General features: G+C 47.1%; 1 protein-coding gene across 1 annotated transcript in view; it reads left to right on the forward strand.

The window, feature by feature from the left end:
- The first annotated feature begins 1,430 nt into the window (after window positions 1–1,430).
- LOC112454004 (uncharacterized protein DKFZp434B061) overlaps window positions 1,431–22,577 on the forward strand; it is a 30,964-nt gene continuing 9,817 nt past the window's right edge. Inside the window, exons 1-2 of the mRNA XM_025015133.1 lie at window positions 1,431–1,442; window positions 3,528–3,903. Of these exons, the coding sequence (XP_024870901.1) occupies window positions 1,431–1,442; window positions 3,528–3,903 (388 nt within the window). The remainder of the gene's footprint in view (window positions 1,443–3,527; window positions 3,904–22,577) is intronic.

Below are 22,577 nucleotides of genomic sequence, written 5' to 3' on the forward strand. Positions count from 1 at the left end.
AGAAAGAGAGAGGCAGCGGCTGAACGGCGAACGGGAGAAGGAGATGAAATGCCGCTCGCGCTGTTTCAGCTGTTTGTACATACGCGAACAGAGTCTATCAACGGCGCAGCAGCGCCGAGCATCAGCCGGTCGTTCCAGAAAGTCAGGGACGCGATCGCCCTAGCAGTGGAGTAAGAGAGAAACAGTGGCGAGAAGCTAGAGCCTGCTGGAGAAGTTAATTTCGTGAGACGCGTATTTTGTGGATGCTCGAGCATTATCGCGGCATTCGCGGCAGCGCATAGGACGGCATCCAGGAACGCACGTTGCACGCGCGCGGGTGCCTCCTCTCCGTGGCGACGACGATCGGTGTTGACGGTGTTGTTGGATCGTGCGCGCACACGGCATACGACACGGACGGGGCCGTAGCCGTATCCGAGGGCAGCTGCCAAGCCGAGCCGAGCGCGAGGAAAAGAGGAAAAACGTGCCGACTCTCTTTGTTTCCCGATGCCCGAGCGCGACGTATCGTCGACGGGGGTGCGACGCACGTAGGAAACGCCGCGGCAACGGCCAACGACGCGCGACAAGGGACCAGAGGATTGGAAATAGAAAACAAGAAGGATCGAGAGAATAACCTGGCAACTTTTCCAGAAGCTCAAGAGAAAATTTCTTGACGAAGAAGCGTGGAAGCAACGGTCCGGCCCGGCCCGGCCCGGTGGCGCGATGGTACGCGCCTGGCTCGCGATCTACACCGGCATGGCCGCCGAGGCCAGCTGAACTTGTGCGGACTGCGGTTGTCTCACTCCCGCGCATCGAACAAACGTAACACAGTCTCGTTTACTCCATCGTACACGATCAGCCGAGCAAGCGAGCGAACGAACGAATAAACGAAAGGACAAACGAAGAAGCAGACGCGCGCTCCGCTCTCCGCTCCGTCGTTCATGCCGCATGCGTCCTCCCGCCGCCCGCCGCTCGCCCTTCGGCCAGCTCCCCTGACGGTCTATCCACTCCGCTCCGTCTCTTTTTACTTCCTTCCACTTGGCTCGCTCGTAATCCCGTTCTCGTCTCGGCGACGCCGGAGGGAAGGAGAGAAAGAGAGAGAGAGGAAAAGCGACGCGAACGAACGCGCACACCATCGCACGGGAGCGCATACACCCGGTATCCCGGCCCCGGCGAGCGTGGCGAGAACGCGAGCGAACGCGCCTGCCTCACGGGTGTGCATGTGCATTTAGCATTAGTCCGGCCGGAGGCCGGAGGCTCGCCTCCTCGCCTGGCTCGCCATTCGAGAGAACCAGCAGCGGAGGCGCAAACCGCAAACCCCTACGCCTACGTCGCCTACGTTCGTAACTTTCGTAAGCTCGGTCTGGTTCTGGTTTATCTGTCGCGAGTCGCGAGTCTCCCCTTCTTCCCTTCCCATATCTTGGCCGAAAAACTGTCGTCACTCGTCACCAAAGATGCCGTGCAACGTACGACGATGCGACGGACGCGAAAACGCATTTGGCGAACGCTGCCACACGTAGAACGTAGAACGTAGCGCGACGACGCGACAGAGATAAATTTTTTTCGAGAGGGAGAATAGCGATTTCTTATTTTTGTCCGACGACAATGAAAACACACGTCGCGAGTGAGACGTCGCAAGTTTAAAGCTATCAACGAATCGGTTGAAATCCCATTGCGACACCGTCGCGAGGAAGACGTCACCGTCGGCATTATTCGTCGCGCACCTGTCGTCGCCGTGCCGCACCCCACAGCCCGCACCGCGCCACAACGTAACGCCAGGCAGCCATCCGCCCGCGCAGCCAACCGCGCTTCGTCGGAAAAACGAAAGACGAGACACGAGACCGAGAAAGGCGCGGAAGGACGAGGAGAGAAGTAAGAACATCGGTAAAGAGAAAAGGCCGCGCGGAGGGTAGAATTATGCGCGAAGAGGAGTGCGGCGGCCACCGACTCCCGCACCGCGCTTTTTCACCGAGACCAACGCGGTTATTCGAGATGCGAGCCGCATGACACGAATGCGGGAGCGCGAGAGAAAGGAGAGCCAGAAACGCGGGAGGAAGAGAGAGAGAGAGAGAAAAAGGAGGGACAAAACGCGGCGCGAGAGAACGTATCCGGCCCGTACGTACAAACGTGCGTGCGCGGTGCGTGCACGCGTGCGACAAGGACGGAACGAGGGTGGCTATTTCTGTGAAGCATATAGGGGGCCGCCCGTATAAAATAAGCAGTGAATGAAGGAGCCTGTTTACTGGCAGACGGCCTACGCGAGATTCAGAGTCGCCTCTCTTTTTCTCCTCATTTTCTTTCTTTCTCTCTCTGGGCCTCCCTACTAAGCTCTGCGGATCTATCTCTCTCTCCCTCCCTCCCTCCCTCCATCTCTCTCTCTCTCTCCCCCCCTCTCCCTCTCTCTCCCACTCTCTCTTTCCCATCGCGTCTTTCTCTTTCGCGTGTCGTGTAGTAGTTGTGCGGTCTCTCGTAAGATTCCGTCTCTCTTCTTCCGTCTCGTTTGCTCCGGCAAGCGAGCGCATACGTGCTCCTCGAGAAAAAGAGAGAGAGATATATAGAGAAAAGAGGGAGACAGGGAGAAAGGGAGAAAGAGACAGGGAGGGAGGGAAAGAGAGAACAGAGACGAAGGAGGCAGGCAGGCAGACAGGCAGGCAGGCAAGCAGGCAAGCAAGGCGGGCGAGAGCGCGTCGTGTCGGGGCACCGAAAGAGGGCCTGTGGCCTGTCTCGTGTGTGTGTGTTGGCTAGCCAGTGCGCGAGAAGACCCCGCGGTGTACCGATCTCTCCTCCTCGCTGTGTCGTGTCACCGCGCGCGTGTCTCTCTCTCTCTCTCTCTCTTTCTCTTTCTTTCTATCTCTCTTCTTCTCTCTCTTTCTCTCTTCTCTCACTCTATTATATCTCTTCTGTTTTCCGTCCTGCTACATTCGTCGCGGCCGGTCTATTCAACTCTCGATGTGAAGCAACGTCGCTCGCTCTCGATCGAGTCGAGAAAAGTCCAAGTTTGTTCGTTCGTTGGCTCGTTTGTCCCCGCGTGCGCGCGCGCGCGCGCGCGAACGTTCCAACTTGCCTCTAATGTCGCTTCCGCACTCTCGGATCTCGCCTTAGGAGATATGTATGTGCTTGCGTGCTGTGACGTTGTGACCTGTGCCGGAAGTGCGAGCGGAGAGGAGGAGGAAGAGGAGGAGGAGTAACAGAAGAAGAAGAAGAAGAAGCAGCGGCAGCGGCAGCAACGGCGACGACAGTATAGTAGTAGTAGTAGTAGTAGGAAGAGGAGAAGGAGAAGGAGAAGGAGTAGCAGGAAGAGGAGTGGACGTCGAGTTCACGAACCGACGTTCAGTCTCTCTCTCGGATACATCGGAAGTGGCGCGAAGTGGAAACTACATTTCGCTTTGTGGTTCTCCTCGTTGCGGTCGCGTATAGGCTTAATTAATAAATATATAAATACACGTGATATATACGTAACGTGTACACTCTCTTTCTCTCTCTCTCTTTCTCTCCAAGAGTGCGCGTCGTGTGCCCAGGACGCGACGTAACGTATGCTCCGGGCGTGAGAGAGGAGTACAAGTGAAACGAAAAGTGCCGAAAGTGTGGATACCTCGGACAACACCCCGCCCCCGGCGCTGCCCCCGCGGCGGCCGCTCCGAGCGTGTAACGCCGTCGTCTTGAGGACGAGGTGCGAGGACGCGCCGCAACGTCCGGCGTCGACCGCGAGGACGGATAATACGGCAGCGACGGCGACTACGACGACGACGGCGCCGCCGACCAAGACAGCGGCCACGATTGTGCCAACCACGTTGTTGTCCACGTCCCAGGGCTGCACAAACCCCTCGGCCGTTGTTCAAGTGTCGCCGCAGCCGCAGCCGCAGCCGCAGCCGCCGCTCTTGACGCCGCCCCAGTATCCTGCGCCCCCACGGCCCCCAAGTCGTACCGGTGAGTGTACTTACGTTCTTTCATCTGTTAGACGACCTTCCTTCCCCGGTTTCGCGCCCCGATGACGGAACTGACGGAAGAATAAAACGCGAGTCCCCAAAGTGCTCCGGGATAGCCACGCGCGCTGGTGGGACTTCTCGACCGCGTACAACTATACGTATGCGCGATTAAGGATAACCGGGCGCTCCTACGACGCGCGACGCTCCGCGTGTGCCGTCGCCGTCGCCGTCGCCGTCGCGCCGGTGAGTGCGCGAAACGTCCTACGCGTTTTCCTACGTCCCTCCCTCATTTCCTCGGTTTTCTTACGGTGCTTCGAGCATATCGTGCACGATAATTAAATGAATCACTCGTGTTCTCGAGGTACTTCGCATCTTAACGGTTACCCGTGTGGTTCGAAAGACGTACAAGTTTTCAGAACTCTTTTAACCCTTTCGCGACGGCTGCGGCGGAGCTGGCCACTGCTACATTACCGTTGTATGGAAAAACGGGCCGCGAGTGTTCGTTATGCGACGGATTCGCGATGAGTTGGCGCACAGAGCACAGAGTCTGCTTTTTATTTATCAGGCAATATATCACCCTCGTCGAGCACCTACACTAAGAAAATAATATTTAGATGAAAAAAACTATTTATTAAAATTTATTTAGACTGTTGCCAAGAGCTTATTTACTTAATATAGAATGCACATATTTATTTAAACGTAGATATTTTTACTTAATTTAAATAAAAATATTTAATTCTAAATAAATATGTGTATTATATATTAAGTAAATAAGCTCTTGGCAACAATCTAAATAAATATTTTTTTGGATCTTTCTCCTTTTTCCCTTTTCTCCTTTTCTCTCCAATATGAAAAGAAAAAGAGGAAAGATAAACCGTGCAACAAGTCGAGCAAAAACGACCAGGCCTAGAGAGATTATTACACGGGATCAGTCTCGCGGGTGGCCACTATAGTGGCCATTCGTCGCGAAACGCGACAAGCCACTCCTTCTTTTCACCCTTGTCTATCTGTCTAACGTAGCACGCTAACCGTCACACGATCAACGTCACACGTTCGACAATACGTAATACCACTCGTAGTATCACGCTACCGATACCGGCAGAAATACGGTAATATCGGTAATGCTGCCATTACGGCGCGGCGCGGCGCGGCGCGGCGTTGGCCGTGGCGTTGGCGTTGTTGGCAGGCAACGCAACGTGGCGAACGAAATGGATGATATTAACATTCCACCAAATATAATGCCCTCCGGCGACGATGGTCGACCAGGGTTTATCAAGCAGCGTACGATTTCGTCGGAAAAACGACGTCCGGGATGGACGGCTGTCGGGCAAATGACCCGGACCAACTGGCTCCCGACACTCCTCTTTTTATTCCGTCCGTACCCGTATCCCGTACCCGCACCGTCGCGCGTCGCTCCGCCGCGTTTCTGTTTATTTGCCCATGCTCCGTGGTCGACGAAAGGAGAGGTACGTTTCATAATGAGCGCATAACTGACGATTCACAGCGCGCTAGCATCATTAATAAGAGTATACCTGAGTCTAGGAGATGATGTCCTCTTGAACGCTTTGGCTATACGAGTTAAACAAAAGAGTTATTGGAGTTTCGAGTGTCAGCTGTTACGTGCCTTAAACTTAATAACGTTACGTGGCGTATTCTATATTCTATCTCATTGAGCAATGAAATTTTAAGAGAAATTTTAGAATACGTTTCTCGATTGATGTTGGATTAAGTTTCAACGAAAATTTATGCTCGAGTTTAAATGCCCAAGTATCTCTTCTAATAAAGTTCCAAAACGCGAAATCTACGACGGGCGACATATCCGCTCGGATTTTCATCGAGCGAACGTCACACGTTGTCGCGTCGTCCAAGAGCCTATAGGTTAGAAGACGCATCCATTACGCTCGTAATACTACGTACATATTATTTACACGGCGCGTTTGGTTCTCTTGGCAAAACGCAGATGGAACATCTGGAAGCAGAGAGACTGGCGACGGCAAGAGACTGGGAGAGAGAGCGAGAGAGAGAGAGAGAGAATGCCGGGTAAATCTGGAAACCGCGTGCTGTGCAGCCGCGTGCACGTTTACGAAATTCCGCCTTGTTGTTTCCAAGCTGGCGCTAATCATCGTCGGCCGCGCGCGATACTCGGCGGAAACGGCCGGGAGCGATAAAACCCCGAAAAATATCTACGTCGTTCGCCGGCGGAAATCGTTCGAGAAATCGAGTTTTCTTTTTCTCTCTCTCTCTCTTTCTCTCTCTCTCTCTCTTCCTCATCTTGCAATTGCGCTCGCTTTATCCTTCCGTTCCTCTATCGTATCTCTCTTCGCATCGTTTAAAATTACGAGTACGTTAGATCGTTCGCCACGTACGCGTCGTCGTACACTTTCCATAATACGTTCGTCCGCTTTCCTAAACGATTAATACTTCCAATATATTTACATCTTTCTTGGAATTTTGGTTAAGCGAAAATGAATTAGAGATCTTTTTGGATTCTCCGCGCGTTTCCTTCTCTTTCTCGGTTCTATTTTCCTCAATATTTTTAGCTGCTCACACTTTGATGTATTTTCATTGCACATTTGTTCTCTCGGAGGATTTTCTCGCGGACCACGATAAATCTGCCCATCTCCTTCTCCGCCTCGCTATCACTCTCTCTCTCTCTCTCTCTCTCTCTCTTGGACGAGGTCGCGCGACTTGGTGCCAACTCCATCGACGGTTAGACGAGCGTGACTCGTTGCGCGCATTGAGTCACACTACGCTTTCATAGAGACCGAACCAGTCACAGGGGCGAAGCGGTGAATGAAACCCACAGGTGTAGAAAGTTTGCGAGAAAGTCGCCGCGCCGCGCCGCGCCGCGCCGTCGGCGTCGCCTTTCCGTTCGTAAAACTCACACCGTCGCGTCGCACACACGCAGGCTCACGCCCGCATCCGCACTTACGTCCTCTCTCTTTCGTCATTACGAACGTTATTGCCATGCTTGTATATTCTGAAATCCAAGTGATAGAGCTCTTATTGAATTTCGAAAAGTGGCTTATACTTGCCGCTGATGAGGTCTCTTAACTTCGGACGCTTTGATTTTCTACGAACGCTGGTTAAGTATCTTAATTATTTCTGCCGCGTGTACAACGTTATATTTTTAGAATTAAAAATCATCTTGCTCGTATCGCGCCGAGAACGCGTCGCGTGCTACTGACAATGAGAATCTTTCGCATCAACAAGTTTCTCAGCGCGAGCCGTATCCGCGAGACACCCGTTATACTTCGGGTATCCGTGTGCGTGTGCACGGCTTATTGACACAGAGGCTCGAATATACGTCGCTTGCCCGCTCTCATTGGCACCACACGCCGTGAATGTCACTCGGAGTCGCCGTGCGACTTTCGCACACGCGTCCGCGAGGCCGTGCGTGCGTACATGTACATACATACATACATACACGCGTGTCCTTTTACGTACGAGTGCGCAACGATACATATCGATTGTGTTCGGCAACCGAAAAGGTAGATATCGACACGTTTTCACGAGTCGCACACACGCATCAGCTGCACGCGCGCGCTATATACGCCACGAAGTCGATCCGGCATGAATGAAACCATGATTTCCACGCATGGCGCAAAAGTAGGCGACTCGAGTGGCGGGGTTAGACGCGGTGAAGCGCGTTGAGGCGCGGCGCGGTGCGAGGGGCGACGCGTGAAAACGAGTAGAGACTCGACGAGTCTCGCGTGAATTTTTCACACGGCTTCTGCAACTCATTGACAACTTGCCGCGGGACACTTCGTGATTACTAATTTACAAATATCGTAAATTGACAATGCATAATTGTCGTTATATTGTGTAATACTAATGTTGCGACATAGCGTCAATTTTGACGCTATATTATGTTCGCATTGACGATGTCTTTGATCTTATGGGATGGATTAGTTTATTATACTATATATTATAATTTTTTCCGACTGCTCTAGCAGATGGGAAATGATAACAGTTTTCGATAAAGCTCTCTCGCGCAAACCGCTCTGTTCTTTTTTTTTTATTTTATATTTTACTTATGCTCGCGTGACGGACATATCTCATAGTCAGATAAAGAGTGAATAGCAGGAAAAGCGAATATATATGCATATCGGTAGTTGTTATATGCGCGCATAGTGACCGTTGCCCTCATTTATTCATCGCCTTGTCATAGGTAGGAAACAGTTTCCAAGATAGTCCGGAAGCGGCACTCATTCACCAAGTATTTACATTTAAGTTGTTTATTGTCATACTAATCGCCTAAATACATTGCGAGGGAGTTGTATGGAAAAGAATGTTTTGTCAATACGCGCATTTGATTGTTTTATCACTTAAAAATGTATTCGCTGTGTAACAAGATTAAAAGTCGAAGAGAACTTAAAGCAGCATTTTCAGTACTTTGCGCGATATTTGTCCAACATCGTAGTTATGCATATAACAACAATTCTTGTTCGTTACATTTCGGGAAGCTTATCAGGTTATCTAATTTTATTTAGGATATACATTATATCTAACGCCAAGCCGAAGAGAGTAAGTAACATGAAATTGCCAGAGGAATAAAAAATGCAAATACCATGCGTATCTTTCGCAATAGAATCCATCTTTCTTTGTTATTCGCCTATTCCCTATTACCGTGCAAGGAATTAAGATGTAGAAATGCACGTAATAATGCACGCGAATGATGCACAACTGAATATCTCGTCACCATTTCGCATTCTCCAGTAATACGTTTGACGATCAATTCGATTGCATTTTATGATAAATTCAGCCGAATACATGCGACCTTCTGACAGTGGCGTGTCTCTTCAAGCTGAATGCAGTATCGCTACCTGGATCGTGTTAATCGTACAGTATAATAAGTAATTCTACACGCGCGCGCAATATTTTCGATATCCTAAGGCTAATTGTAAGCCTATCGAGCTCTCTCGACTCCAGTAGCGGATCGAACTCGCGCTCGAATCTCGCTATGTAATCGCGCGTTCTCTCTCTCTCTCTCTCTCTCTCTCTCTCTTTCTCGTTCAAGTAACGCGAGAATACCACCGCCACGCTATCTTCATGTTTGCCAACTCCGTTATCTCACGTTCCTCCATTTCGCGATCTCCTCTCTCCTTCTATCTTTTCTACTCCCTCCCCCTCCCTTTCCCTCACTTCTTGCTTACAATCTTTTCTCCTTGTCTATATCCTGCCGACTCGTTTCTTCCTCTCGTCTGGTTTTGTGCGAGCAGCGAGTGCAATCTACGAGCAAGTCGTCGTTATGCGTTGTCGCGTCACATCCGGCCTCTCCGGTGATCGTTCCCTCTCTTTTTCTTTCCCTCTCCTTCTCTCTGCCGACCGTCCGTCCTTCCCTCTCTCCCACCTCTTCCCGCCGCGCCTTTCATTCATTTTACTGTGTGGCTCGAATGTCTCTGTTTCTAGCACTCCTCTTTATCGACCTGTCCGACCTGGAGAATTCGATCACGTTACGCATCATCGATCGTCTAAATATCTAAATGTTTCATTCTCCCTCCTTCTCTTTCCCTCTCCTCTCTCATTGCCGAATTATTTGACGAAACGGGCCAATCTGTTGTTGGATTAATCTCTTCGCTCTTATACCTACCTCTATTTCTTTTCTCAAGTAAATAACTAAATAGCGATATCTCAGGATATAATATAAACTGTCCAGAATTCGTCATACATTCGTAGGAAATCTTTTATTTACAACGATACTATTGTCTCATTAAGTCTTAAACTTTTCTCTCAGTACACCCGGTATATCTCAAGGCAAAGATATTTCTTTTTTTCCTTCCGTATTATCTATCTATCTATCTTTTTCTCTTCTCGCCTTCGTCCGGTTACTCCGAGTGAGAGGAGGATACGACGGGGTTAGAGTGGAGCACTTTGACGAACTGTCGAGACATTTAATCGATTTTGGACCGGAAGTCGGGACATATCGGCGAGGCTGCCTCGCACGGACGTGACGTGACGCGACGCGACGACAATTTTCGGCGATTTAATCTGGAGCGCGCTGAATCGGCGGCGACGTGTCTCGATTTTATGGAGGCGATAATTAATCATGATTAAGGCGAATCCATATGGCAGTGCCGATCGATACAGCATAGATAACGTCGCGATTACGCAATCGCGTCGCGATAACAAATGCGTTGTCGCGAGCAGGCTGGAATCCGTGTCTGCTTCTCTTCTGACTGACTACATTTGGTAAAAATATGTTATAAAATCCAAGTATATATTTGTTAAAAATAATTCGGACGATAAAGTTAAAATTGAATTGTGAGAAACATAATGAAATATTTTATTCCTCTTATTTTTATTTCAGATATACTTTGCGCTGTATTTTATATGATAAATGTTGGCATATGCTCTTTTTATTGACTTTTATTGACTCAACGATGCGATGTTGAACTATAACAACTTGTAACAACACAGTACGCAACAATGGAATGATGAAAATTTGCCGCATCGCCAAGGGACGCGGCGCGACTCGACGCAGGGAACGTACGATTATCATATACGAACGCGCGCGCGGTATTGTATAAGATGCAAAACGATTCAAATTATATTCGCGCAATGATAGCGTCGGTTTCATATCGAATTGAAAGATGTGTACGTGAACGGTCGAAGTGAACGGCGGAGGTGAGATAAACGAGATAAACCTACTTCCGGCACATCGGCGAAAAACAAACGCCGGCGAGCACGTCGTGGTATGCGTTATCCTCCTTACGTATATATACACACACACACACACAAGAGGGACATTTCCTTTCTAGTTTATCGTTTCGTATCGTATGCAATTTCCCGCGTCAAATGACACGGGTTGTACGAGTAATTGCCGTCGCGCAAAATTACTCTCGCGTCACACGCGTATCGGCATGCGTCGACGCCGACGGTGTATTTGCCAAATGGATACGCGGAGGTACGAGAATAGCATGTGCGTCACGAATTAGGTGCGGTCTTGACAATTACATTCTGCTTTTATCCTAACGATGTCACGATGTCGAGCTTTCGACTTAAAAGGATTAACCCTCGTATGTGTACCACACCTACTTTCCTTCTGTAAAATATACGAAAATATATACGCGGTCTCTCCTTTGGGAACACTAATTCCAAACTATAACCAAATTTAACTTGTGCAGAAATTAGAGTTTTCTAAGGTATAGAGATAGAAAAATCACAGAAGAGTCATTTTGAGTCCCGGCGAGTCGCCTGACGACGAGAAGAAGCTCATCTCTGGGAATAGTGCAAACTTAGGGCCATCGCAGTGCAACAGTTTCGGAGATGTACGATTTCATGTGCGATTTGTCGCGAAAAATAGTACGGCATAACGCACTGATCTTTTCTGCTATATACATTGCAAGTTATCGATTCTAGAAATCGCCCATGTGATTTTTTTTGAATTCGCGTATTATCGGGCAAGAGGGATAGATGTAATATGTAATATACATTACGTATTTACAACTTTGTTTTACTCAACACTTTCCTCGCGCGCTGCATTCAGCACGCGGATGGGGTCAATGCGACTCGATCGCGCGACTAGTCAAGGGTTAAGAGAGCGAGAATCGATTCCATCCCATCTGTCTTTCTCACTACGTTTTCCTCCCGTTGTGTTTCCTTTCTTCATTGTGACTCTTGGAGTCCATTCCCCTCTTTGCGTATACGCGACTTTTTTACTGTCTCTCCCCCACCCCACCCCTCTCAGCCCATCCCGTCCCATCCCCGGCTTCTTTAACTTTTCCCTGGCCGTCCTTGGGGGGGAAAGGGAACGTTGACCCCTTGCTGGTTCCTCTCAGGCGCGGTCGCGCTCGAGGTTTCATTCAGAATACAACGTCGAGAGCGAGATCCTTGGTCGATATATAGTATAAGGAATGATGCGGCGAAAGTGTACGTGCGCGAATCGACTCGTCTATATACACGGGCTGTACAGAAATGTCCCAAATTTGAAAATCAAGCCCCACCTTCCTAACTGTGAGATTGATCATTCGTCATTGATCATAAATATTGGGTGAGACCCTCTAATTAGACTGTCGAAAGTTTCGTAAGACATCGGCGAATTAAACTCTACGAGCATAAACTAATAATATAACTATTATAACTTGATACTTGGGTTAATTTTAATAAGTAGACTGTGTCGTGAGATCTCATAGAGAGATTGAAGGTTTTGCATTCACCGCAAAATCCGTCCGAGCGGGAACTGAGATTAAGATTGGCATTTGTATGTCGGACATGCCCGACCAGATGGAGAAACGCGGCTACCTCACTTCCGTTTATTTTCTCACTTACGATTGACGGTATTGCGCGAGTGCGGCGCCCAAGTTGCGAACGCTGGCTTTCACGATGGTGAGGCGCGTACTGGTGCGCATCGATCAATGATCGACGTCAGTGGTAGACGTAAAATTGATTGATTGGCGCGCGCGAACGAGAGAGAGAGAGAGAGAGAGAGAGAGAGAGAGAGAGAGCGTGAACAAGCGGGCGGGCGAGCAACTTGAATTGAACGGAGGCTTAATGAACCTCGGTCGAATGGGAGTCGCCGGCTTTAAATAGGACGGCAGAAGCCGAGCGAGCAAATTTGAAGAGCACGACGAGCGTGTCATGGACGCGGAGACGCGCGAGAACTCGTATCTTTGCGTGGATCCGTTTTATTTTAAGTAGGCGAGCCTAAAAATAAATTGAACTCTTAGATCAATGAAAGAAAGATAACCTTCGTTGAGATATATGCCCTTCCGCCCTCTCCTCCCCTCCCCTCTTCCTCACGAATGGAAGGCGTTTTTGTAATTCTAATTTTTCAGCCCTTTCTTTTACATTTACTTACAATTTTACGTCTAAAAGTTTAGAATTTCAGTTACCATCGTGGCTGAAAATCTTGTACAGTAGTTCTAAATGCGCTATATTTCCCTATGTGTATTTATAAGGTTCGAAAAATTGTTGAAAAATTGTAAGTAATATCTCTTTAGAGCACCTATTTTTTTTGCGACGACGATGGAATATAATTTGTTGTCGGAATAAGTTCGGTCAGCCAACACTTCCGCGGTACGCGCGGCCATCATTGAATCACCGTCAGATACGGTAAAACGTCGTGACAATAAGACTCACCGTACGTAACGTTGAATGAAACTACTCGACAGTGCACTCGAACTTGATTGCAATGCAAATTTTGTTGCGTAAATCTCGTCGCGTAAACGCATTCAGTTCACATTAACATGAGAGCGAATTCGAATTTTCATACATTTTCGCTCGTTCGCGCGCGTCTCGTTCGTTGGTTGGGTTTCGACGGTTCACGCGGAAAATGAAAATGGCATAAATTCCAGAATGGGTATCATTCAGCGTTCATGCGAGTAGATAAACGTTAAATCGCGTCAGAATGCGCGCGCGAAGAAGAAAAAGGAAAAGCGAAAAGGGCGAAAAGGGGAAAAGGAGAAAAGGAGAAAAAAAAGGGGAAAAGGCTGCTCGCGCGCGTCGCGCGTATATCGTCGGCCGCTATAAATACGTAAGATGCAGTCGAATGCGGGCCGCGTGCGTGTGCTCGCGCGTACGCACGCCTACACGTGCGCGCGTGTAATTCCGACGTTCCAGCGTTTCTCCGCGCGTACACGACGCCACTTGAATGCCGAAAATAGTTTTTCGCATGTGAGAGAAGAGGCGAGCGAACGCGTGGGCCGACATGCGTGGGCGCACACCTCACATGTACATACAAACATATATACGCACATATATACATATATAAATATATATGTTGCATATATATTTTATGTGTTTTTATTCGTATTTTGTACATGTATATATACGTACCTAGCTAAATATTGACGTAAGTGCGTCCCAGAACCACATTACTTGACTTTCCGGCACTGCGGGAAATATGGAGAACCTGTTATGCTTTTAACCCGTTATGCCTTTTCGATTTCAAGAGTGGATTTTGCAATAACTCTTTATAAATGAGTATTCTGTTTTTATTTTTTATTTTATTTTAATTTTATTTTATTTAAAACAGCAAAAATTAATGCCATCGCGCCAGATGTTTCTCGACTTTATTTCCGTATTTGATGCATTTCCGTACGTTGTTATTTCCTATCCATATATTTATGTTATAATAATCCGATAACCTTACGCCGTTATGTCAAAGAAATTCGCTTATCTAGAACTATATACTTCCGTTCGGCAGACAGTCAGACTCATATCTGTACGCAGGTTTTCGTCAAACAACTCGGTGCGCGGTGGTTACATTTCATTTTCGATTTCGGCGATCAAGTCGTTTCATTGTCAGAGAAACTTGATGAGGAATATCGCCCTGCTCGTTCTCATTCATATCAAGACCTCTCGTATAGGTCCGTCCCTGCTTAGGAGAATACGCAAAAAACGGGACACGGTCTGGTATAACTGATACACGCGTTCACGCATACACACACGTGCGAGGGAGACGATCGCTAGGCAGATATAATATAAACTTTTCCGCGAATATCGCGCCTTCGAATATCGTGCAACAAATGGATGGGCGGGCATCGGTCGGTCGGTCGGGCGAAGACCCTATGGGCGTCTTTATACTCCACATTCCGTTTCTCGAGTGGCAGCGATCGTTCGAGCGAGTACATGTGCATTTGCTTGCTTGTGGGTGTGCTTGCCACGAAGAAAGACGCGCGACGTTTAACTCTTTCGATCTTAAATTTTCTTCCCTTCAGAGGAACCAGCGAGCTGAGGAATATACCGCTCCGATGTCCTATGTCGCTCTCTGGCGATGCCGGAGAACACCGCAGGAAAAACTTGCCTTCCCGGTAACTCGGCGAACGGAGGTTCTTAACCTTGCCCATGCGTAAACGCGTAAGATTCACGCGTGCGAACGCGTGAAAATAATTAGAGGGAATTTAACGCTCGCCGATTCCGCGTCGAGCAACAATCGAGCAGCGATGATTATAAACTGAAGGAAGTGTACGGGATATATGAGTGCGTTGTTAAATATTATTGCGAGTTAAATATTATTTTCCTTGAGAACGGCACTCTTGGACTTTTCGTAGTCTAGGAGCACGACTCTCTTCTTAGTCTGATTTGCGAAATCTTATTGTTACATGTACATTTTAATTAGTATTTTGCGATTTGAGACGCGGGATATTATATTCATCTTGTATCGTGCGTTTATAAGGTGCAGAAAATATATTTAGAATCATATTCGTGTTTATGAAATTAGCGCCAGCGGGTACGATACAACTTCTGATTCTAAGTCCCCGCTGGGCGTAATTCTCTTTTGCGATAGTATCCCTAAAATGTGTGTGTGTGTGTGTGTGTAACTTCGCTAACCGCGTGTAAGACGAGCTATATATTCCATTACAAGGCTCGGAAGACCTCGGTATATCGCTGTCGGTGACTCGAGACTGCGGGCGCAGGTATCTAGAACAATATCGAACTGCGAGCAGGTATAACGCTGTAGCCGGAAGACGGAGGTCGGGGTGTCCATTGTCCCCTCGTGCCTTGCATGCCTTCCGTCCCACCGGGGTCTCTTTCCCCGAAAATATCTTCGTTACATCGTCGCCCCGGGTCGCCAGTTTTATCTGCCTGCAACGACGGATTTCTCTGGCGCGACGCATAAGGGCCACGTAATGAGGTGCATCGTAAAGAACAAGCTGAAATCGAGAAAAGGAATCCTTTTCTGCCTCTACCTAAAAAACATTCCATAAAACGACGTCAAAATTGCGATTGTCTTGCAGAGGCGATATACACTTTCCGTTATTGCCGATCATGCTTATCGGTTATCGGAAAGTGTAAAATTTATAATAGAGCGAATTAATTATCACGAGTCGAGCGCTTTTCCCCTCGATAAAGTTTGGATGAAGGGATTGAGAGCGTGAACGACGGACGTAGGTATGTCATTACTTAAAGGTCGCCTTTTAATTACGGGAACTCGTCCTACATTATTATTATAAACCATACATACGTCTTGCACTCGGATTTCGGAACGTATCGATTATCGTATTCGCCATTTCATTGATCGCCGCGCCGTCGCTTAATTAATAGACAATTAATTGCGAGTCGATTGGCCATTGATTACGCGTTATTTTATCGCTGCGACGAGAAGGACGAAGTTTTTGTCGATGCTATAGAGACTATAGACTACAAGAAAGCACGCATGCACGCACGCACGCCGCGTAGGCGTCGTCTGGGTGGTATCCGGTGTTGCGTGTCCGTATGCTCGCCCTTTATTACATTTCTCTTTTTCTCATTTCCTCTGCCGCGCCGCCTCTATTTCGCGTGCTTTCTTATCCCTACGCAGCCATCGAAATTTCCATAATCCTTTTAGCAAGTGTCCTTCCGCCATCTAACGTATATATAGGGCGATTTGAGAAGCTGGGACAATAGATGATTTATCGTGAATAAAAAGATATAGGTTCCTATACACGCGTCCGATTCTAGACACTAAGGCAAGATTGTAAAAGCAGCTTTCAATTTTAATTTTATCACGTTCAATTGTATTACGCATTTGCAAACAAAGTACTGATTTTGTAGGTCAGGAATGGAATCAACCGTTTATTATCATTACTTTTCTTTTTTTTTAATTTAAAGAATTTTCCTTAGAAGGAGGTGGATTGTTTGGAAAATAATGTAGACCGATATACACACAATGTAGCGATTTCAGGGATATATTTAGGATTAATTTTTTTCCGATAGAATTCCCGGGATATCCGTTACATCGATTCGCGGATAGTTATCGGTGCGATATATTTTGCGCGATAAATCGTAGGTGGATTATTAGAGCACAAGTTGAGAACCGACGATTACCGTGCTCGGTGAAATAACTCGCGCGCGCGTCTCGTCGTCGTTTTCCAAGCTGTTGCAATTTTTTTTTGCGACACCCCAGAGTAAAATACATGCCCCATGCGGTGAGAACGTCGCGACAGATGTTTTCGATTCGCCCCATTCGTTGCTCCATTCGTGACACCGTGACTATACCTCCTCATAAAATTCGCTTGCACAACGCATTAGCCAGACTAGCTAGAGAATCCCGTAATCCTCCGACGAAAACAACGTTCGGGAGTCACATGAGATCGTCAGTATCGTCACCAAAACATGAACGTCACTAAATTCGCAAGTGTTCCGAGCCTTTCGGATTCCGCGCCGGGCGTTTCTCCTTGACAAAGACGCGTTCAGTGGCATGCCGTTTCGGTAAACCTCTTATGAAAGTATTTGAGCACCTTGATGGTCAAAGAAATTCTTTTAGGTTTCTTCTTTGCAGGAAGAATATTATGCACACAAATGTATAGTAAAATCCTCCTAAATTTTATTATGTTCTATGCAGTGCAAACAAATCTTATCCCTTTAGCGTTATAATATTTTAATTTTTAAGAAATTGTTGAAATCTTACATTTTTAATTTTATTAAATGTACATATTCAAATATATGGAATAGGATATGATATAGATACTATTATATTTATCATTATTACAGCGTGCACCGGGAATAAGGAAAATTATGAAAAGTACAGCTTTTGAGATAGATATTAAAGTAATTTATTTAATGTATAGAAGATTTCATAATTACATTACATAATTTGTACTTATCAAGTGTATATAATGCACGCGGAATCGAAGGGTTAAAAGGGCGTCGAAATAACGGAACGTGGAAGGAAATTGTTGTAGTTGTTATTATTACCATTTATTTGGTTTATGGAGGCTTTTGCTAGGTTTATTCGTGTTACGCTCGCCGTGGAATTGCGGTGCGCATTGCGCATAGATTTTATCTGAACGCGCTCGCGCGTTCGCTCCTCCAAGTTCGTTCGATTATGCGGCGAACGGCGCGACGTTTTCACGTCGAGTCGTACAAGATCTTAGTCGATTCGGGGAGTTTCTTGGCAGTGGGATATTACCTGGAAATGCGTCGCGCGCGCTACTCTCGCGCGCGATCGCGCCGAACCGAATGTCGCGGCGCGGGCGCGGCGGAAAGTCGCGTCGCACTAGGTCCTAAGCTTCGCTCGCGAACGCCTATAAAGCGAAGATCGAGATGCATGTCGCGCTAAAAGCTAAAACGAGAGCTGAATTGAAACGTCCGAGATCGGAAATGCACGAGTTTCGCTCCTCGAGTCCTCGCGGTCCATATAATCCCGGGGATTCGGATATTCGGTTATTGTGTTATGCGTCGACGACGATATAATAAACAAAGGAAACACCGGCAGCAACGCGTGGAAATGCAGGTTGTTCCAAAGATATACGACAGAAGCTGTACAACCACGCGCGAATCATCACACACGTAATAATTCACACACGAATTCTGGAATCTCAGATTTAGTTCTTAACTAACGCTGTCTGGGGGACGGAAGGGAAGGGAAAGAAAATCTTGCGTGTTCTCTGAACATTTGAATCGACGGCTACGCTATCGATTTGTTTACAATAAAACAGCTCTTCTTTACAGGAGACGAAAATTGGGAGGAATATATAAAAATGCTCGCCATAAAAAATTCATAGCGCCTGATGCCATCGGTTTGATATAGTGTAGCTGATCTACATCTTAAGAAGAAGGTCGTGCTACTCTTTGTCTCGCGTTCTCAACTTTGCTCGCTCGCTTGCTCGCTCACTCACTCGAGAGAGAGAGAGTGCCGGCCTTTCTTCCTCCCGATTCCGGGGCCGAAAATAAGCTGATCCAATTCCAGCCGCGGAGGATCCTTGATTTTTCGTCGCCTCTCGCGCGACCGTCTCTCGAATTCCGTAAGCACCGGGAGTTTTGCCGGCGTGGCGTGGCGCAGCGTGGAGCGGCATGGCGCGGCGGCAATGGCGTGGCGGCGCGGCGCGGTCATTGTGTAATTGGTTCAGCCGGCGCGGCAGGCACGCGAGTCCGCCTCCCTCGCGCGCTCGCACACGCGAAATCGGAAATGCTCGAAATAAACCTACGCTCTTTCTCGACGCTCTGACGCACCGTTCGCGCACACACGCTCTCCTCTCCGCGACTGTTAAATACCAAACGATTGTTGTCGAGCAACCAGCCCCGCTGCTTTTATACATATTTATTTAACATCAGATATATTCCATGTTGTTATATCGCGTGTCGGTATAGATCTCGTGCAATGTTTTTGTCACGACCCGATCCGATTAGTTTCGATCGAATCTGCCAATTTTATCTAACCTTTAATTTATTTATTCCAATGATTTATTCTCTACTTTTATTCCAATCGAAATGTGCTGCGTGCGGTTTCGCTACTTTACTTTTAATAAGATTTGTGTGTACATGACTGCATGTACATACGTTATTCGCTTTATTCTAGTCCAATTCTCTAGTCTAATTCACGCGTCTCGCCACTATAAATAAGGATGTTGACTTCCGTAATATTGCGTCATGTCTTGCCCTAAAATATTTCTTAAGTTGACATCCTCGATGTTGCCTAGGTATCACTATCATCTCGAGACATCTATACAATTTTGTTAAATATGAAAAGCTCCATGAGGAAGATGTTATTGAGATATTGCCAAGAAATATTTGTCTTAAGATTTCGCGCAAGTGTCTCACGTCTACACCTTGCGCGAAACTGTTTATTACGACGCCCGCGCCACGCCGCCGGCCTCTCGATTCATCTCTTATGCGAACTCCGATGCAACGCGGGTGTGGCTGTTAAGTACTTGGCCGTCTCTGCCCTCCTCGCGATACGACACGACAACCGATACCCGCTGAAGGTTGCAGGCTGGAGGCTGGAGGCTGGAGAACGAGCGCTGCTTAAAATGGCGCACCTTGCATCACGCGTCGATGTACGCTACACGATGTTGTACATCAATTATCCGCAGACGGGATATTTCACTTCATCTCCATTCGGTTAAATCTTTCCGGCGCGGCGCAACGTTTATAGGGCCATCTGACCCATCACAGTTTCTTAGCTCTCGTTGACCTCTTTAGAGTCTTTAGAATCTAATGAAAACTTCGACATTTGTAGGATAACGAGACTTTTTCTCTGACGATCTGATTCTATTGTATTTACGTTCGTGAATTCAGGTACCAATTTAATTCCTGGATGTGTGTTTAATACCAAATTTCAGTATTTAAAATTTTTATTCAAGTCGAAATCTGTCTTATTTTTCGAAAAATCCAACTTGTTAAATGTGGGGAAGAGAGGAGAGTACCAGAGTCGCCAGAGAGCAAATGTCGGGGGAGGCTCTAAATGTCCGCGGTCCTTGTAAGTCGCAGCTATATTCATCTTTGGAGAATGCAGTGATGTGACATATTCGCGGGAGTAGAGTGTATTATCGAGAGGTAGGTGCGCGAGTTATTCTCGGCCAGATTTTTCGGCGTTAAAGAGGGTCTGGCACTCGTTTACTCGCAATACGACTAATTGTAAGCCAAGCGAGCCTTCCTTAAAGTTTATTCGGCTGTTTGCTCGTTTATTCGTTGCTCGTTGTCCGCTTGTCTCGCTTAACGTGCCTGCCTGCCTGCCTGCTCGCTTCTCTTCCCAAATCAGCGATGTAGTGACGGATCGTCGAACCCTCTGCACCATGAGAATGCTCCGAGGTTTTTAACTTTTTATTTGACAAAAACTTAAAATCGAATATTTTTAAAAATGTCGGAAGAAAAATATACTTGTGATCTTTTCGACTTAAATTTTGTTTATGAAATATTGACAATACATCGCGGTAATAAGCGTCGATCAATTAGATATTCAGCATTGCGAAAAGAATTTAATTTTCATTGATAATTAATTCATTCGTCTAATGATGATTGTAGTCGGGAACGTTACTCTCTATTCATACTCTTTTGAGAATGTTACTTGGAGAGAAACTAACTTCTGCCCGAGACATTTTTCTAATAATAATAGCTACGTCATTTTTCCGGATATACGCTCCGAATCTCACAAGCGTTAACATATGTTTCGCATTGCGTACATTGGTGGCAAACATTGGAAACGTCCTGGCTAGGACGGCCGACTACCAGGAAGCGATAAGTCAAGAAGTTTTGGCTGGTTCGCTCGGATTTCGGAGCCGTTTTACCGGAGAAACGAGGAGACGGCATTTTAACGCCTGGTGCCAAACCTGTGGCGCAAGTGCGCATGCAAAATACCGAGAACGAGACCTCGCTGGCGAGGCCCCGACGTGCTAGTCTTTTGACATTCGACAAAAATCACTTTTGTTACGTCGGACTGAAAAATAAATGGACCTTCCACGTCCATTCAGGTTATCTCGCGGTTAGTCGGTCTACACAAAGTAGTAGATAAGTAGTAGTAGACGAAGTATCTTGACAAAGTATCTGAGAGAGCACTACATTTTAATTTTTTATTTCCCATTCTCCGAATTGCAATCCTAATTACAATGTAAATGCAAGACAAGTTTAACTATCGCATTACTATCTTCCTGTATAGTTTCTGAATCATTTATTTTAGCATAATTTTAAAAGTCCGGATCGTTTGACGAGCTATCGGAAATCTAAACGACATGGAACATTTCATTCATCATCTGTATACATATATCAATAAAGCTCTTCGAGATCGTATGAACGCTCGGGCTCGCGTTACACATGCGTACGTCACTGTATTCACAGCGCTGCGGATGTGTCAGATTGGGGGGGGGGAGGAAAGGGAAAAGATGTCGTGGGGTGAAGAAAGGGGAATGAGTGGGAGCGACGTGCTCGGTTGCGCGAGCGGGTGCATGGCGGCGACGACGGTGGGGGGGCTGGGGGGTAGGGGGCAGGAGGCAGGGGCGGGAGGGGGTTAGGGAGCAGAGGAAGCGAGCGAGATAGAAACGAGAAGCAGAGAAAGAGACGGGCGAGTATCGAGTGAGAGAGAAAAGATGAGGCAGCGGAGAGGGGAATGTCGGTGATACGGGTGCTCTGGTCAGACAGAGACGAGATGAATGAACGTGCATGTTTGCGCGCGCGTATAAGACGGAGAGGGAATGAGATAGAGCGCGAGAGAGAGGGAGTGAGAAGTAGGCCCACGAATGAATGAACGGTGCACGATGAGGATGGAATTAATGAGTGGGATAAATATAGAATCGAGTAGTGTGTGTGCGCTAGAACGAGACGATCGCGCGCTATTTCTCTCTTTCTTTTATTCACTGTTGTTCTCTCTCTCTCTCTCTCTCTCTCTCTCTCTTTCTTTCTCTCTCTTTCTCTCTCTCTCTCCTCTCCCTGTTCTTTTCTACCCGCGCCCTCTGTTGGTCCCGGTCCCTGCACGCTCGCGAGCTCGCCTCGTTGCTCGCTCGTGCAGCTTGTCGTCCATGCCCGCGCGAGCCGCTAAACCGAGACCGAGAAGTAGTATGATCATCTCGAGAGATCGATTGCCTTCATGTACAATGCTTTTAATATTTAAAGTGACATAGGAAAACGGAATTTCGCGAGATCAAATTTGATCTAATGAGCCTAATAATATCTTTCTCTTTTTTCTTCGATATATCCGTTTTAATATATGTACAGCTTACAAATGATTATATTATTATAATTTATCATTATTCTTATGTATTGTTATTCTTTTTAATCTTTGTTTATTTCAGTAGTTGAATTCTTTCTAAAATGCCTATCCGTGGGTTTCGCTTTCCAGATGAAAATGGCGACGGGCATTTCGAGACATCGCGTCTCGTGCCGTGCCGCGGAGAAAGAAAGAGAAAGGGAGAGTCTTTCCAAACATTTTCGAAATACCATAGCGCTTGCTGAAATTCAACGTCACATCGCGTCACATCACTCACTGTGATGTTCTCTCTCTCTCTCTCTCTCTCTCTCTCTCTCTCTCTCTCTCTCTCT

The sequence above is a fragment of the Temnothorax curvispinosus genome, unplaced genomic scaffold (genome assembly GCF_003070985.1).
Source record: "Temnothorax curvispinosus isolate PA1 unplaced genomic scaffold, ASM307098v1 QBEX01004771.1, whole genome shotgun sequence".
NCBI lineage: Eukaryota > Metazoa > Arthropoda > Insecta > Hymenoptera > Formicidae > Temnothorax > Temnothorax curvispinosus.